Here is a 19,753-nt window from a genome sequence, read left to right as displayed (position 1 = left end):
CTTGCAATTAGTATAGATTTCTAAATGTATGAATCAGGTTGCAGAAATCAGGAACTATATTTTGGTTGTTCTTTTATATTTTGAAACTTCATGTAAAATTATAAAAATTAAGAACTCTTTGAACATGCTGGAGGAATTTTGAGAGAGTTCTTCAGTAAGCTAAAGGAAAACAGCAAAATTTAGTACTTTAGCCTTTCAAGCATAATTGCTATTTTTCTTCTGTTAATAAAATATATATTACAAATATCTGTTTCTTTGGTATGTGTAATGTTAAGCTGGTGGTTGACATCAGTATGTTCCTTTTGTATATATAATTTTCCAGGAAAACTTGATGATCTCTGTCAGACCCACAAGGTCTTTGCCCAGAATTATAATAACAGATACTTTTCTGTGGGAGGCTACTTTTTCCTACTAGTGTCCAAACTAGCAATTTCTGTTCACTGCATATTTCCCTTAAGGTTTTCTCTAAGATCTATACAACTTCTCCACTGTATGAATCTCAAAAGAAATTCTGTAGAGTAAACCTTAATTTTACTCTTAATAATTAATTTTAATTACAGAGATTTGTATTGTAAACAAGAGAAATAGGGGTTATTTTTCTGTGTAATCTTTAAATGTCATTTTTGCTTTCTCTTTTCAAAACACATCTAGAGTTTTAATTTATTTTTTGACAGCCTCCAGGGGGGTAAGCCATTATCAGAGTTCAAGACTGATAACATAAAGATATAATTACTTTGTGACTTTGGATGTAATTTAGTTGTTTATTTCTCATTTGGGATAAAGAGGAAAGATGGAAAAGTGTTGTTTATGAACCACATAAAAATCTTGTGGCTCCCCTCCCCCCCACCACAAAGGAAGCAAGAAAAATCAAACTAATGCTTGTTCAGCTTAGGATAATATACACATTGTGTAGTCCACTTTTTTTAAAAAAAACCATAATGTATTTTTACTTGGCTTCTTTTATGATGCAGTAAGAGTAAAATCTCTTACTGGAGTTTCTGTTGGTATTATCAAAGCAGTGAGATATGCACCTTTGTCTGGCTACTTTATGTTCTTGATCTAGCAGTTCATTTTCTAATGTTAGTGTTTACTTTTGAGAATTGAAAACTTAATAAATTGTGTCTGATAAAGGGCAATTTTTGGTATAATAAATGGAGACAAATTATAATAAATGATCTTGGTGCTAGATTTTGAACAGTTATTCCAAAGTTACTATTTTTGTTTGGAGTCACTTAAAATTTTATAAAGAAAAACCTTGACTCCTTTGTGGATACACAAATGTTTTCTCTCCACATTTTATAAAAAGTGCATTTTTCAACAAAATTTTCCCCACACTCCCTACTTTGCTTCAACTTTAAAGTAATAAGAATTCCCGATGAAATGTGCTTTTAAAATAGGCTTATCCAAAAAGAATATGCTATGGCCTTCTCAGGACAGTCAAATAGAATATTAAGGCTCAGTTGCTGTGGGAAAAGAGGAGGAAGGAGGAGCCAATTGCATTGATTGAAGTCTTCAGGTCATTCTTTTACTTCATCTGTGACTCTGTCAGTTCCCCTTGAACTAAAATATTGGCTGATTGAAAATGGAGTCATTGACAACACAGAAAAATTTGAATATGGAGATTCCTTAGAAAACTCAGAATGGAACCACCATTTGACCCAGCTATCCCACTCCTCTATCTATTCGCAAAGTACTTAAAATCAGTATACTATAATGATGCACCCACATCAATATTTATAGCAGCTCATTTCACAATAGCTAAACCATGGAAGCAACCCAGATGCCTTTCAAAAATGAATGGATAAAGAAACTATGGTATATATACACAATGGAATATTACTCAGCATTAAAAGAGAATAAAATTATGGCATTTGCAAGTAATTGAATGGAGTTGGAGATGCTTCATGCTAAGCAAAGTAAGCCAATCCCAAAAAAACAAAGGCCGAATGCTTTCTCTGGTAAGTGGATCCTGATTCATCATGGGGGAGGAGGGCATGGGAAGAATGGAGGAACTCTGGATTGGGCAAAGGGGAGGGTGGAGTGGAGAGGGGGCATGGGGCAGGAAAGATGGTGGAATCGGACATCATTACCCTAGGTACATGTATGATTGCACAAATGGTGTGACTCTATCGTGTACAACCAGAGAAATGAAAAGTTGTACCCCATTTGTGTACAATAAATCGAAATGCATTCTGCTGTCATGTAAAACTAATTAGAACAATTTTTTTAAAAAAAGGATTATCAGAACTAGCTTATATATTATTTTCTTACCCTGACTTAAAGATATATATTCAATTCCAGAAACTTGGAAAGAAATATTAGATAAAAATAAGCTTTACTCTTTAGTGATCCCCCATACCTTTGTGTCACGCTAAGAAATGTAGTAAACCTTATGTGTCATTAAGCTTTTTTTTTTTTTCTCGGTACTAGACATTGAACTCAGGTACTCAACCACTGCGCCACATCCCGAGCCATATTTTGTATTTTATTTAGAGATAGGGTCTCACTGAGTTGCTTAGGGCCTTACTCAAGTTGTTGAGGCTGTCTTTGAACTTGCAATCCTCCTGCCTCAAACCTTCCATGCCAGGCATGTCATAAGTTTTTACTATTAGGAGCACTTTTTAGTACCACAGATTTGATAAAAGGGGAATTGTGAGAGATTTTGATTTCATTTACTTTATTACTGCTTACATGTGACTGTATTTGAGGTAGAATTCTTGGCAAATTCTGCAAGTTTACTAAATATATCAATATGATAATAAATGAAATAGACTAATGATGTTTAATGATCTTGGCTGTCAAGGATCCATTGTTTACATACTGTCCTTCCTCTGAGAAGTTATAGAGTAAATGTCTAGAGATAAGTTATTGAGGTTACTATAGATATATTTTGTTATTGTCTGGATATAGACTTCTGGATTTCTGATACTATTTACATTTTTATGAAAATTATGGCATTGTTATGAGGAAAATATAAAATCTTAACTTCTAACATCAAAGCAGTCTTTTATTTCAAGTTTATACCATTTACTCGTATAACAATAATTACACTTACTGTTTTTTCTTCCTCAGACTCATCCTCAGGATGTCTAAGAGCCTCAACTCATCAGGGTGCCATCGATGTCTATGTCAGCCAGCTGGGGAAGGTGGAATTGAAATCTCACAAAGGTTAGCCAACTGGATCATTTATATTGATATGTGGTATAAATTTAGGTTTTATGGAACACTGAGGAAACTGATGGTCATATTACTTATATTGGCAGAGTGACTTCAGGAAACTTTCTTCTGATAGCATCTTAAATGCCTGTCTTCTAGCTCTTAAAACCAATAATCTTTATAAATCTGGGGATAGACGACCATGAAGATTGTCTTTCCTACTTGTAGGACAAAATATGTAAATATTTTGACTGTCTATTGTAGAATTTTTAGTGTTACTGTGTGGGTCTTTCCATTTTTTTGTGGGGGAAGGTACTGGCGCCCTATTTTGTATTTTATTTAGAGACAGGGTCTCACTGAGCTGCTCAGTGCCTTGCTTTTTTGCTGAGGCTGGCTTTGAACTCGTGATCCTCCTGCCTCAGCCTCCCAAGATGTTGGAATTACACTTTGTTTAGAATATTCTTTGGAGGGAAAATGCTCTCATATATTGAAAGCTTTCCTACCAACCTGTATGAGGACCCACTCAGGCTATCACTATAGAGAAACAGTTTGCAAAGTGTGACCCTGAAATAAATCTTACCAGGAAGATCCTGTAAAGCCATTAAATGAGTTTCTTCAAGTATCAAGATATATGATGTTCCTCTCCACATAATTTAATTTCTTATACCTATAAGTCACTTATTTTAAGAGATCAAGTTTTTCATTAAAATGGTATACTTTTTATTCACATGAAAGCTAATTATCAGTTTATGTGTGTCTGTGTGCACATGCATACACATATGCACAGTGACAAGTGACTTGTGTGGACATGGTGACAAGTGGCTCAGCAACAGAGGCCAAAGTGGCCTTGGTACAGAAAAAAGTTAAGAGCTATATTAAAAAATTAAAGTCTAGAAGCTCTTGTATATTGATCTGAACAGGACTAATGGTATAACAAGAAAAGTATTTCTCTAGAGACTGTTTTCTTGCTATTAGTAATTTCTCTGCTAGGTTTGTTCAAGTTTTCATTCAACTAGACTTTCTTGTCAGAGTATCAGAGTAGAGCTACCAAACACAGAAGTTCAAAACTGAAGTTATTTCGAACACAGAGATGTGATTTCTCACACCATATTATACTATTTTAAAGAAATATATAATTTTTTAAAAACAGTATATTATATGTCCTCACTAAACTATGAAAAGCTTCAATAATACTATTGGAGTAAATTGTATACCTCATTAGTAATATAATTTTACTCTCTTATGAAGACCCAAAGGGGGAAAAATCATACCATTAATGTAACTAGTAATATAGTAAAAAACAATATGTGTAATAGAAATTGTAATGCTTTCCACTATTGTGTATTTTAAAAAATAAAATCAATAAAAAAACAAACAAATAAAGTTTTAAATAATCTGTTTGTATGTGAAGGTTATTTCTTCTTTTGTGTGGTGGTCAAAAAAGGGAAACAAAACAAAAACTTTGGAACTTTTGGAGATTATTAATCTTCATCTATTTAAAATACTTCTTAGTATTAGTTAGAATGTCATTCCAGCAACCTATTGAAATAGCATATGATATTGCAAAATTTGATTTGGATTACAATTTTGTGTTTTCTCCTTCTGGGACCACATTACTGGAAGAAACTTAAAGAAAGATAAATGGAAACAAAGATTTATATCTTTGATTTCTTAATTCTCATTATACTTGGGAACAGTAACTTTTTAGAGTAATGGAAAGTTTGTCAGGATCTGTTGATTAATGGTTAGTAAAGACATCTGGAATCCATTCCAAGCTCTGCCACTGACTTGCTGAAGGGTTCAGAGCCAGCCATTTGAATCTCTTAGGTCTTCATCATTTTGCCATATGAGAAGTTAAAATGTTACAAATGCTTGTTTTCTCTCTCCTTGTGAAAGTGAATATGGTGAAATTTATTCAGAAAGGCAGTTTGAGTTTGGGCTTGGGAGTCAGCCCTGCATCTGAGGACTGATTTTTCTGCCAAACATGTTGTCCTTGGGAAAATCACTCATTTTTATGTAGTATGCCTTCAGTAAGTGGCATTTATTAGTATGAGTTTGCTTTTGAATTTTTAAGAGGATAGTATTGATGTCAGTAACCATGCAGAAGTTTACAAGGTAAAAAGAGGTTGATGTCCTAACAAGAGCTCTCCTTTCTGAAAAAGATAGTGTTAAAGATGGGAACACTGGAACACATTCAAGGCCTTAGAAGCCATTCACAAGCAGAGGCAGTTTTGGTAGTGGTGGTTTTTGTTTTCAAAGATGTGAAGGGAGATGGGGATAGAACAGTTTGCTTAAACATTTGATAGACTTAAGATCATGTTCATGTAAAAACAGAAAAGAGTGTTCTTATCTTAAAATTATTGTATTTGATATATTTAGAGGCATAAAATCCTAGAAAAAAAAGTATTTAAATTCATGATCTTCTGCTTCTAAAAGTAGGTTTGGGGGAAAAAAATAGGTTTGAGGGCCTGGCACCGTGGTACATGCCTATAATGCCAGCAACTGAGGAGGCTGAGGCAGGAGGGTCTCAAGTTCAAAGCCAGCCTCAGCAACTTAGAGAGGTCCTAAGCAATTCAAATAAAATAATAATAAAAAGGGCTGGGGATGTTACTCAGTGGTTTAAGCACCCTGGGTTCAATCCACATCCCTTCCCCCAAAATAGGTTTGATAGGAAAACATATCTTCTATTCATCCTCAAATTTTCCAGGTTTGTTTTTGTTTTGTTTCTTAAGTCGTCAAATTTGTTGTCATGAGAAATCTCCTGTCAGTGTTTATATTTGAACCCCAGAAAACAACTTATTTTTTAATAAACTAGATATAGTGATATGTTTAGTTCCTTAGTTTTTCTGAGGAATAAATATGAGAGTTTATCAGCCAAACTTCCAGCTCTAGTTAGGAAGACTGAGGAGATACCAGTTACTTTAGGCAATGCAAGCAGATGTTAAGTAGACTAGAAGGAAAACTCAGACCCATAAATAAATACATGCTAAAAGGAGTCTTTTCAGCATTCACAATGCATGCCATCTGACAGTTCACAGAGATGGGGTTAATGCTTTATGGTAGAGGACTCTTTATTTGATGAGAAACAAGAGAAAGAAACTTATGATACAGGAGTGTACTGGTAAATTTGTACTGCAACCTACATAATTGTTTTGAAAAATGACTCCACAGCTATAACAGAGTTTTTGTTGTTGTTGTTTTTACTCCTTTAGGAGTTTGAATTATCAGATTGTACTGAATATAGAGTATCAGGCCTCAGATACTCAAAAGTCTGTGATCCACTAAAATAAATACATAAATAATAATAATAATAATAATAATCCCTTTCCTTTTGTTGTTATTTTCCCTTCACACAGTAGGCACAGTGTTAGTTTCTGGTTGTGGTTTTGTAATACGATAAAGTTGCAGTGTGTAAAATATCAGTGGTTGAAAGATGGGCTTTGTAGTCATTTAACTGGATATGTGTTCCAACACTAGAACATGAGACCTTGAGCAAGTCCTCATCTGTAAAATTGTGAATATAATAGTACCTCATAAATTTCATGTGGATAGTAAGTGGCTGGCTCTTAGTAAATGCTTAACTAATAGTAAATCCTATCTATAAGCTGCATGTGAAGCAATCCACTCACTTTTCTAATATCAGATGGATTGGGTAGGGCTATTGGCAAAAGAAGAACCAATAGTTTATAATGTTCCTAATGCCTCATACTCTTGACAGAGTTACTATGAATGCCTTGAGAGTAAGGGAACTTTTATCTCTTGGGAGTAAAGACAAGGCACTGCTATTTGAATAAATGTGCTGAGGAGTAAAAACATAGTATAAGGAGCAATCCTAACCTTGTTCAATCTAATTTATAATGGATTCTGGTACTTAGATTGCTTTGGACTAATAAGCTCTCCTTTAAATTTTTCACAGGTTCTGTTATTGTGAAGGTACCATCTTCTCTTCAAGCTCATTTACAATTATCAGGGAAAGAAATTGATGTGAACCCAGAAATCTGTGTTCAGGAAATGGCTGAAGCTCATAAGGATGATGGTGTAATAATTACTGGTAAGGAGGATGCATTTTACCATGTGTGAATACTCATTTTCCATACATAAGTAGAAATGTGGTATAGTTAGCCACAATTTTATTCTCTTCCATTGTCACATTCTAATGTTGAACACCTTTTTCTTTCTGTTGCTTATCAGTAACATGATGGAGACATTTTGTTGAAAAGAACCTATTAAATCATTTAGGAGCACTCATTAGTCCTGTCCTTGGATAAAATGGATTTAAATTTTTTTATGGAACATCTGTTTTCTAATTCTTAAATTTGAAAATCAATTAAAAACATATATTATAATGTAAGACTTAAAGCTAACTTTGCTTGATTCAAGAAAAATAATTTGGTTTGTTATGCATATTATAAATTTCCTCTTTTAATATAGCAAATTATTAATCCTATAAATGTAAATAATTTTGTATATTTTTCATTATAGTCAGCTGCACTGATGGCCAATGCAATTTTTAAAATGTTTGTTGTATAAATGGATACAAAAATTCATGATGGTGAAATTTTATTTTAAATTCTATCAGAATGGCATCAAAAAGGATTTGAAATTTAACTGTGTGCATGGGCATACCCTATATGCTTAACCATGAGGTACTAACTAGAAAAACGAATGTTTGTATATGTGCTGAGGTGGGTACGGTCTTCATAAGATCAAGTTTCAGTTTTAAATGTTCATTTTATATGTCATGAAAGTTAAGAAGTAGTTTTGTTAAAATAATAAAATATTAAGAAAAGCATAAAGGTATAAAAATAATACCTGTATATTTTCAGATCTGACTCAATGACTAATGAACAGGCTCTTAGTTACATAAAGAAAATTTGATGAGAATCTGAATGTATCAAACATGCTAAGAATCAACGTCTTGTGATCTAATTTCTTGAGTTTAATTAAAAGCCATTAGTTACCTATTGTTGGTCCCAGTCATCTAAATCAATAATACAAATTTAAGTAACAGTTCTCTGAATCATAATTAAATTATTTATATATGTAAGCATGCTTGAATCATAAAGCTATTTTGTCATATTTTGTTATTACTCATAGAATCATATACCTTTATGAATTTTAAATTTAATTTAAACCCCTGTTCTTATGAATTCAATCATTACTTCTATGCACATATTCCATCCAAATCAATATCTACAGACCTGCTCTCTTTATTCTTATTGTCCATTTCCATTTTGATAAACTGCACCACCTCAAATATTATATATATATATATATATATATATATATATATATATATATATATGAAATATTTCTTACTTCTCCATACTGGGGATTGAACCCAAGGATGCTTTACCACTAAGTTACACCCTCAGCCCTTTTTTGGGGGAGACAGAATCTTGCTGAGTTGCCTAGACTGTCCTTGAACTTATGTCCATCTGCCTCAGTCTTTCAAGTAGCTGGAATTACAGGCTACATCTGGCTTAATATATATATTTTGGAATAAAAATTATCTTTCCCTAGCCTAACTCCTCCTTCTCCTTTCTTCTCTGTTTTTAAAAATTTGGTTTGTCACTCAACAAATGTTTAGGGAGTCTGGCACTGCTGGACAGCAGGAGTGCAAAGTAACACAAACCAGTGCACACAATACACTGGAATAAGATGTTATGAGAAAGCTATGTATGTAGTACTGTTAGAGTATAAGGTGGTATATCTAAATTAGGCAAGTGTGTGAGTTTGAGCAAATGAAAAATCAAATATAGCCAGAGTACAGGAGAGTAAAAGGGAAAATGGCTAAATGGAGAGTTTGGGAGAGATCTGCTCCCATAGGACCAACTTAGATTTTTATATTAAGAGCATCTCAAAGTCATTGAAAGGTTTTAACATAGTCACATAGAGTCATATAATCACATTTGCGTATTAGAAAGATCACTCTGAACCATGGGGGATGGAGGGAGATTGGAAAGAACCATGGTGGATGAAGGAAAAGCTAATTAGCAGATTTCTGCAGTAATTCAGGAAAAAGAATATAGTAGTCTGGTCTTTTCAGAGCTATCTTATACTCAGTAAACAGACTTTCAGCAAATTTGGTTGAAGGACAAGGTTAATGAATGCAATGAGAAGATACATACTTACTTCAATGGTTATTATGAAGCTGCTTGGCTTATTTAGATGTTTGTATGTGTTATTTGTTATGTCTTACACTCTGATCTCTATTTACATCAGGAAGAACCAAATTGTAGAAGAAATTTTATTTCCTGCTCATGGTGCAAAAATCTAGATACCGACCTACAGAGTCCACTATGGGATTGGGCACCAGATAGATCTGTGTGTTGTCTCTGATACTAGATAAATCCATTAGAGTGTCAGTGTACAGAGACCCCAGGTAAAGACAGCAGCATTCTGTCTTACAGTGAGCTGTATAAATTAGTGACTGGATTTAAAACAAACTCTCCTAGTTTGATTCTTAAAGGTCACAGGCCTTATTTATCAAGTAGATGAAATACTTTTAAGAGACTTTGAAAGTGAAATACTTCAAGAGACATTGGGTTTCTTCTTCTTCTTCTTCTTCTTCTTTTTTTAGGGTTTGTATGTGGGAGAGCGTGTGGGTGTATAGATTTCCAGTCTGAAACCTAATTTTAGAAATAATGGGCAGCTTCAGTGTACATTGTTACTATAAGCCCCTGAGCTCAGCTCATCTAGGTCTTCCTCATAGATCCTACAAGGCAGAGAAACAGAAATATTACCCTTCTTGCTAGGAAGTCTGGACTTAATCTGTAGCATAAGTATGATTTCTGCAAGAAGCCATGCCAGTAAAAATTAGTCCTTCAGGCTCAAGCTCCCCAAAGGGTTTTGATATATCAACCCTATAATTGTTTTTATTTCCTGCTTCATGGTTTGCCTTGCCATTGCTGTCACTGATACAAACTCAATTGTATGATTCTTACTGTGATTTACAAGTATTGTGTGCTATTCTGAGATCAAAAGAAAGCCCAAGACTATGGGTTATGCACAGTATGTGTTCTCTGTGGAGCATTCTCTTTACAGAGCTTGGATTCTAAGTTTTATGTTCTACTCTAAGTGGTAAATTCAACAGGTTGTAATGACTGAGGTAACACATTTCTAATAAGAAGTTGACTTCTCTTCTGGGTTTTAGACTTGGTACATCAACTTAGATATGAAACCTGTGTTTTATCAAGCCATTCTCCAAGCTCAGAAATGCATGTGGTACCAAGTCCTTTTGTTTTAAAACTTCAAGATTTAGATATTTAAAAAGTACTAGAGGTTAGGTGTATTGCATAGGATTGGTGTTTGTCACCATATAGTAGGGAAGTTGGCACTACTGGATTCATTTCATTTTAGTCAAATGGAAATGTAAAGCATATAAAAGATAACATTCATTTGAAATAAAAATAAACTACAACCAGAGATATGAAAAATTGTGCTCTCTTTATATAATAAGAATTGTAATGCATTCTGCTGTCATATATAAATAAAAAAAATTACATAAAAATAAACACCAAGTTAGATTAGTTCTCAGTTTATCTTTAGGCCAGAGGGTTATATGTACAATAGTATTATAATTTACAATGGAAAACTGGTTCATAGGTTGGGAAAGAGGTTGAAATGAGATATGGCCCATTGGATGTTACTTTGTGTGTATGGGTGTGTATTCTAATTAGTTATACTGATGCTACTTTTAAAATCTAGGGACCATGTTTTCTCTTCCAATGGGAGGAAATGCAGTCTTTTAATAGAAATTTTAGAAATAACTTTTTTTTTAAAGAACACACTGAAGTTGTGGTTTTCTCCAAGCTTATCACACATTTGTCAGTTATATGTGCATTAGGACCACATAAAAGAAATTCACTAACAGAATGAAGAATGCTCTTAAGTTGACATCTGTCTGCTAAAGAATACTTTGACATGGAGTTACTGTGGGATCTGTCTTCTGATCATTTATGCTTTTATTATGCTGTTTTTGTTTTCCAACCCTTTTGTTAGGTGTAAGATCCTGGGAGTATCATGTGTAATCAGACATTAACTTTGTTAATGTTAAAAAAAAAATCAGGTTTTGTTTCCATTCATCTGCAGATTTTATCTGAAAAGGCCAGATGGTAAATGTGTTAGACTTGGCAGGTCACACGTGCTCTCTGTTGTACATTCTTTTTTTGTTTTTTTAACAGCCCTTCAAAAATGTAAAAGCCATTCTTAGCTTTCAGGCCATATAAATTCAGTCCTGTGGCCAGATTTGGCCTATGGACTATAGTGTGCTAACCCCTAGACATCAAAGTGTTCACCTCAGTCTTAGAGCACTATGACAAAATATTTGTGATGACTGTAGGGTTTTTTAAAATTATGTCTTTTACCATAGCCAAATCCTTATCCTGAGTGAACTCTTACCACTCATGAAGATTTATGCACATAAAACTTCTGTGTACATAAACATAATTTATGAGTCAAAAACTTTGATCATGGAAGATTTAAGAAACAAGGCAACCATAGGAGATACGTAATGGCAAATAAATACACAAATGATGTTCAACATCTCTAGTCATTAGGGAAATGCATATTAAAACTGGAATAAAGTGCCATTACATATTTGCTGGAATGGCTAAATACAAAATACTGATAATACCAAGCACTGGGAAAGATGCAGAGAAATTGGATCTTTCCTTACATTGCCGATAGAAATGTAAAATGATACATTTACTCTAGAATTGAGAGTGTCAGTATCTTAAAAAACTGAATAGGACCCAACAGTCATATTCTTGGATATTTTTCCTGGAGAAATGGAACTTAAGTTCCCAACTTTATTTGTAATAGCCCCAAACTGAAAATAACACAAATACCCTTTTATAGGTGAATGGATATACAAAATGGTATGTCCATGTAAAGTAATATAACTTGCCAGGAAAAAGGACCAATCAATCTATTGGATACACAATTTGAATGGAACAAGGTACTGTTTAGAGTGAAAAAAGCCAATTTTAAAATGTTAAGATTATTCTATTGGTATAACATTCTGAAAAGACAAAATTTACAGACAAGTGGTTGCCAAAAGTTAGACAAGGAGTGGGAGGGAGGGTGTGATTTTTAAAGGGATATCTAAGGGAAGAATAGTTCTGTATTTTGACTATAATAAGTGCCATATGAGTCTATATAGGTGATAAAATGTCATAAAAGAGCACAAAATCCTACCAAAAAAATAATGCATGGAATAAGTGGAGAAATGTGAATAAGATCTATAGTCTAATGAATTGTTCTTTGCCAGCCAATTTTCTGGTTTTGATAACGTACTATAATTATGTAAGATGTTACCATTGGGGGAACTGTGTGAAAAATGTACAGGACCTTTCTGTACTATTTTTGTAATTTCTTGTCAGTCTGTGTAGGGGTAAGAAATGGAAGGAGAAAAATTGGAAGGAGTGGAAGGGGGAGGCCAAGAAAGAAAAACAATGTAGTCCTTCAGTTAAGATGGAGTTAAAGGGACCAAGTTACCTTCCTACCTGAAGCTGTGATAGACACACACACACACACACACACACACACACACACACACACATTAAACAGACAAAATATTTGAAGTTTTCAAGACACTGGACATCAAGCAGTAAAGAAAGTAGAGAAAGTAGTCACTGGGAGGTGGGAAACAAATAAAATGAGCCTTGATCACTGCCAAGGAAGTCATCAAGCTAAGTACAGAGAACTATTACTGGCAGACTACCTGAATTGATGAGATCCAATATGAGTCCACAGAGACCAAAACAACTAATTTTGCAGAACAAACTTCCAGAGGGAGTAGAGCCTAGTGCTCACACGCATCTAGAAATAATGCCCCTTCTACCCACTAGATCAGAAACACAAATCATAACTCATAGGGCTTTGGGTAGTGGGCAACAAATAGTCCTAGATAGAACTCAACTCCAAAACTGCCAGACAAATGAGAAAAGCAAGAGATGAAAGACTTAAACTGTTTCCAAGTAACTTAACTTCATTCACAAGCAAAACTCAAGATTTATAAGAATACAAAGTATTTAGCACCTAACAAAGTAACATTTACAACATCTGAAATCCATTCAGAGGCTATCAGACATTCAAAGAGGAAAGAAAACATGAACCATAACAAAAAGAAGAACCAATGAAACCAACCCAGAAAGGACACAGATATTAGATTAGCAGAGAAGGAAAATAAAACCATCATCATAATTGTTATTCCATATGTTCAAAAACTTAAGGCATATGAGATATGAAAAAGACCAAAGTTGAATTCTTAGAAATTAGAATTATAAGTCTGAGATGAAAAAGGAAATAGATAGGATTGGATATCGCAGAAGGACAGAACTGAGGAAGGAGTCTATGAGATTGTTTCTCAGGCAGAACTTACTAATTGTATTCTTGCTCAATGCCTAAAGTACTGTTAACTTTGTTACTGTTCCAGATATTGGAGAGAAAATATAATAGATGGGTACCATTAAAACTAGCTTATAAATATTTTCTTATCAGTAAAGACTTTTTGTCAAAATATCTTGGGTTGTACTTTTATTAAAAGAAAACTCTAGTTATTGTTGACAGAATATTCTGTATGGAATTTAATTGTTAGGGGTTTACTTTATGAAATTTATGTGTTAAAAATAATAAAAGTTCAGAGTAGTTATTTTCATATTGTTTCATACATGTATGATTTCTTTTCCTAGTGTACTGGTAAACCTCGTGAAGGCATAATTTGTCTTTTTATATTTTTTGAATCTCCCTAAATTACTTAGTATGGTGCTTGTGGTAGTGCATGGTCCATGGTATTTGTCATGTGAAAAAGGGAACCCTCCAACCCTGATGTGCTGAAGTTTTATCTGCTTCAAAAAATGCAGAAGTGTCTCTTTGAACCAAATGTAAATAAACAAAGTCTGAAGTGAGAGTTGGAGGGAGGCAGGAAGAAGCTCATCTTTCTAAGAAGCTTTTTAATCCTGTATTTTAAAAAGAGAAATAATTCTGCAAATTATTCCCCAGAACCCCGTGTTTGTCCATAGTTAGAGCTGATTAGATTAGGTGCCTTTTGGGTTAAAAGTAGAAAGAACTTGTAGATACATATGTTAGAACAGATCAGGGGTAGGGGTTTAGAAAGCAAATGGCAGAGTTAAACATATGTCTTAAGCAACCTTTCCTCATTCTCAATAGAAGCCATACCTACATAGGGATAGGCTAGTCATTTTCTCATTTCTTGGTCACAGAAAAAGTGCCTTATTTTCACTGGCAAAGGAACATTAAATAAGGTACAAGGTTTTGGAACCCCAAGTTCCAATATGTGTTGTAAGACTTTTGAAGGAAGGATTTATACTTTACAAATTAGAATATGAGTCTTCACCATAGATTCACTCCAAAGTACAAAGAGCTTTCAGTAAATTGCTTATTGGCAAAAAGGCTGTTTTCAGCAAACTAAATGGTATCTTGTAAACTGCCCTGTCTTTTGAATATTGTCACTAAGCTGAAATCACTTTTTGCTGTTACCCACAGCAGCATGGTGCTTAGCCTCTCCTGCTGCAGGAGGAAGTGGGTAGATGGGCTTCTCACTCCATAAGAAATGCACAACAACCTGGGAAGTGATGAGCTATATATTAAGACAAAGCTCCCAGATATTTAGGAAGTCCCTACTATTGCTGATGTTTTATTATTGGTGCTAAATGGTATTAAAGAACAAGCTAAGGATTTCTAGTTCTTTCCTTAACATTTATTTGAATTACCAGAAAAAGAAATTCTGTATTACAGACAAACAATTTGATGCAAGGTACCTTGAAATCCTGACCTCCCAAGTGTAGCACAGGCACAGAAAAACAGATAAAGTTGGTAGTACCGAACCCTATTAATGAAGAGTTGGAGGAGAAAGGGAAGCTTTTAACAGGGATTTACTAAATGGAGCACAGAGATATTATCAGTTCAGCAAAGCTAATGAGAAGTAATGATCATATTGAAAATATAGCAAAAGAAGAAGAAGGGGATACTCAGCTGTGTCTGAAAAAGATGCAGTGAGCTCTAGGACTTGGACAGGGTGGTGGGTCAGAGCTAAAGGAAGAGAGGCAAGAATTCAAAGAAGAATATGCATCAGAAGAACCCTTAACACAAATATCTCATGGTAGAAAGCATCTTTTCTTCAGCCAAGAATACCTTGTGGTACTAAAGGAAAAAACTATACTGAAGAAGAGAATTAGTCTCTGATTTGTTAACTTGCATTTAACTAGTGAACTCCTAACAGTGTATACACAACTCTTCAGTTCAATTTAGACTGGCTTCTTAAATCCTGAAACAGTGAAGCTCCAGAGGAGATATAAGACCTTAGTTACTTTAATTAACAGAGAAAACAAGAACTAGAGTGTAACAGTGGTACCTTCACCTTCTGAAAATAGCCCTCATTGCTCTAAGGCTTATTTTTTTAATGTTTTTTCCTCTCTTCTCCCCTCTACCTCTCCCTAACAAGATTGGGAAGATAGTGTTATCCTTTCTTCACCTAGTTAATTGCCCTTGAACACACCCACTACAGGAAGGAGATGCCTTCTGAGGATCTGGGAAATGAATATCTCCCAAATGAACAAATGAATTCTAACATTTCATCAGGGCCCCCAGAGGTCCCCTACCAGAATACACCTGGTATGTGACACCCACCCTGCCATCCCTTCTGATTGGGAGAGTCACAAACTTCTCCTTTGCTAGCAAAGCAATAAACTTTTTCCTTTTTCTCAAAACTGTGTCCTCATTATTAAATTGGCATTGGGTACAGGGGCCAAGCTTTTGGTTACAGGAGCAGAGATGGGTGAGCTCTGTGATTGCCATAGTTTTTCCATTGAGAGTTTCCAGGCTGCAGGCCAATGACAGATAATAGAGCCAGAGCCTTGCAGATACTCGGACTACAGGAGACTGAGTGGGGAGACTGGGCAGACCAGGGCTTCCCAGAGCTCAGGAGACAAAGTTTCAGACAAGAGGGAACAACAGCACAGGGGATTCTGTAGATGGTACTCATGAGCACCCAACAAAGTACTGACTACCATGCCTGTGAAGAAACTACTGGATACACAGAACAATATAGATGAGTCTCAACATAATACAGTGAATGAAGACAGATTTTGAAAAGAGAGAGAGTACATACTGTATGGTTCCATGTTTAGAAATTTTTTGAAAATGCAATTCATAGTAACACAAAGCAGATCATTGATTGCTGGGGATAAGGAAAGAAGGGAGGGTGTGTTAGTGTGTTGGCTTTCTTTTACTGCAAGAAATACTATGATAATCAACTTGAAAAGAGATTTGTTTTGGCTAAGTTTTAGAGGTTCCATTTCATGACCAATTGGCTCCATTGCTTTTGGGCTTGTGGCAAGGCAGCAGATCATGGTAGGGAGTGTGTGGTAGTGCAGAGCTTCATTACCAGGAATTGAACAAGAGACAGGATGAAGAAAGGCGGGGCTTCACTATCCTCTTCAAGGGTTTGTCCCCAGTAACCAGAAGGACTCTCACTGGGCCCCACCTCTTAAAGGTTCTTCCACCTTCCAATAGTGCCATGCTGGGAACTAAGCCTTTAGTACATGTCTTTGGGGGACATTCCAGATCCAAACTATAGTAGAGGGTCATGACTGAAAGATTGCAAAGGGGTTAAGAAAACTTTTGGGAATGCTGGATGATATACCTTATCTTGAATGAGGAGACAGTTTCACAGATTTCTTACATATGTCAAAACTTATTACATTGTATATTTCAAATACATGTGGTTTATTTTGTCAACTATACTTCAATAAAACTCTTTTAAAACCTTCCTTTAAAAATGATACAAGTAAAAGCAGAGCAGCTGCCTCTCAATTGTTCTAAGAAAATGAAAGGAGAGCAAGCCCACATAACCTCTTTGTGGCTCTTTCTCAACTCAAACTACTTGTTAAGATTTTTGGCATTCTAAAGTATTGGTTTTAGAGATGTATGGTAAGATTTGTGTGCTTATATATTATTCTTGCCCATTAAGATATAACTTTATGCAATTTTCTATTTCAGGACTCATGAATCAAGCAAGCAAACATGAAAAATGGATTAATGTTGCTGCCCCAAAAGGCACTATAAGTTTTAGAAGTCAAAGCTGGTTTCAGTCCCTGAAACTGCAAGACTAAGAATGGCTTGATCTGTACTTGTGCTATTAAAATAATGATCAGCAAACTGTGACACAAAAATGCAACTTCCACTGTTCGTATAAATGCTGAAAACAGTGGCATTAGGAATTAATAGTGGTAAATAGTTTGGGATTGGGGGACTTTTCAAAATACTTACTTAGCCACCATATTCATTTTCTATTGCTGTGTAACAAATAACAGTAGGCTCCCCTTATTCTCAAGGGATATGTTCCAAGACCCCACAAGCGGATGCCATGGACAGTACCAAATTTTATGTATACCATGTTATTTCTTACAAATACATATACAAATTTAATGCCTTTGTTATCTTGATTAAGCATTTGTGCATTATAGCTCTAACTTGAGCAGTTTGAGTTGCAACAGCAAAACTAGCTTCTTTTTCCTTCTTCACCCTTTCACAGGTGAAACATTTATTCTTTTTCTTAATATATTTTTAGTTGTAGGTGGACACAATACCTTTATTTTATTTTTATGTGGTGCTGAGGAGCAAACCCAGTGCTTCATGTGTGCCAGGCAAGCACTCTATTGCTGAGCTACAACCCCAGGCTGAAACATTCAATCTTACCATAGATTTTACCAGACTATTTTTTTAACTTATAAATTATTTATTTCTGGAATTGTCATCAACCAGAGGTAACCAAAACCATGAAAGCAAAACCTCAGATAAGGGGGAACCACTGTACCACAAATTTAGCAGCTTAAATTAATACTCACTCATCAGATCACAGTTCTGTAGGTCAGGAACCCAGATGGCTGACTACTCTGCTCAGGATATCAAAGGGCCAGAATCAAGGTGTTAGCAAGGCTGACTTCTTATCTGGAGTCTCTGAGGAGAAATCTACTTCCAGATTCATTCAGATGATAGGTAAAATCTAGTTCATTATGAATATATGACTAAGATATCCATTTTCTTGCTGGCTGTCTGCTAGCAATCACTCTAAGCTTCTAGAGGCTACATTCAACCCTGCTTGTGTGGCACCCTTCATCTTCAAGCCAGCAGTGACACACTTGAGTCCTTCTCATGCTTGAGTGTCTGACTTATTTTTTAAAAGTTGAGAAATCTCGACTTTCAAAGATGAGTTCAGGCCCACCCAGAATAATTTGTATTTTATCATATGTCACATGATCATGGGAGTGAAATTTCAGCATAATCAAGAGTTTCCATTTCCACTCAAGGTGAAGAGATTATGCAAAGGCATCAGTCATGAAGGGTATTTATCTTAGAATTCTTTGTACTATAGCTCTCATATGACAGGTTTTCTACTGAATATCTCTTAAACATCATTGGAAATTTAAGTTGTAAATAAAATCTTATAATTGTGAAGCAGTTGCTATTGATTCTTAATATCTTTTGTGTAATATAATATATAACTAGTTAGGAGAAAAAAAGTTATTTTATTGCCTGATGTATGAAGATAGATTTTCAATTTTATAATGGTGTACTTTATAAAGTTATTTTATGAAATTCATTTCTTTTCAACTTTATTCTTAGAACATTTAAATTATACAATACTGAATAGATCTGTTTATTAGATTATATTTTTATGACTAGGATAAATCAACTTTTAAATACTAAATTTTAATAACCATTTTTAAATGCTGCAATTTAGAATAATCTCCTTTTTGTTACTATTTCATTTCTTTAAAGTTCTGTTTTTAACTTCTTTGTTTTTTTTTGGAGGGGGAGCAGGGATTGAACTCAGGCACTCAACCACTGAGCTTCATCCCCAGCCTTATTTTGTATTTTATTTAGAGATAGGTCTCACTGAGTTGCTTAGTGCCTCACCATTGCTGAGGCTGGCTTTGAACTCGTGATCCTCCTATCTCAGCCTCCTGAGCTGCTGGGATTATATGCATGCACCACCGTGCCCAGCTAACTTCTTATTTTTGAAATAAATTCAACTTTGTGGGATATCTTAATGTCTTCTTTTAGTTCAGTCTTCATGAAACCAGAATTTATATAAATTTGAAAGATATTCATATGCTGGTATATTTGAGGTGATTGTGTGTGTGTGTGTGTGTGTGTGTGTGTGTGTGTTAAACTGTCAGGAGAGGAAAATGTGAGGCAGTAAGGCAATTTTTATAAACTTTTTTCACCCTCATGGAATTATATAAACATTTTCATGTCTAAAAATAAAGTTGATGAAATTAGCCAACAACAAGCAGAAGGTCATGACTATAATTGCAGCCTACTATAGCTATTATTATTATGGCATTGTACATATGGTTCCCTTGCATGGCTCATTTTTTCTAACACCTACCCCTTTTCTTTCAATTCTGTACCTCTACGTTTATCTCACCAGAATGAATGAATGGGTCTCTTGTTCTTGTTACAAGGAGGGTATTACAGAGTTTGGGAGCAATCTTTGCCTATAAAGTAACCTGCTGGGTTTCTAGAAAACATCACAGGGTATATTTTTCCTTGGCCTGGTCTTACC

At 34.8% G+C, this 19,753-nt stretch overlaps 1 protein-coding gene across 1 annotated transcript in view; it reads left to right on the top strand.

Moving 5' to 3' along the window:
- Nucleotides 1-18,793, top strand: part of Fam185a (family with sequence similarity 185 member A) — a 47,227-nt gene extending 28,434 nt beyond the window's left edge. Inside the window, exons 6-8 of the mRNA XM_026384969.2 lie at nt 3,073-3,168; nt 7,073-7,207; nt 17,182-18,793. Of these exons, the coding sequence (XP_026240754.1) occupies nt 3,073-3,168; nt 7,073-7,207; nt 17,182-17,294 (344 nt within the window). The 3' untranslated portion in view covers nt 17,295-18,793. The remainder of the gene's footprint in view (nt 1-3,072; nt 3,169-7,072; nt 7,208-17,181) is intronic.
- The last annotated feature ends 960 nt before the right edge of the window (nt 18,794-19,753 follow it).

This window comes from Urocitellus parryii, chromosome 3 (assembly GCF_045843805.1).
Source record: "Urocitellus parryii isolate mUroPar1 chromosome 3, mUroPar1.hap1, whole genome shotgun sequence".
Lineage (NCBI taxonomy): Eukaryota > Metazoa > Chordata > Mammalia > Rodentia > Sciuridae > Urocitellus > Urocitellus parryii.
The sequence above is the reverse complement of the archived record's forward strand: the minus strand, read 5'-3'. Positions and strand labels throughout refer to the sequence as shown.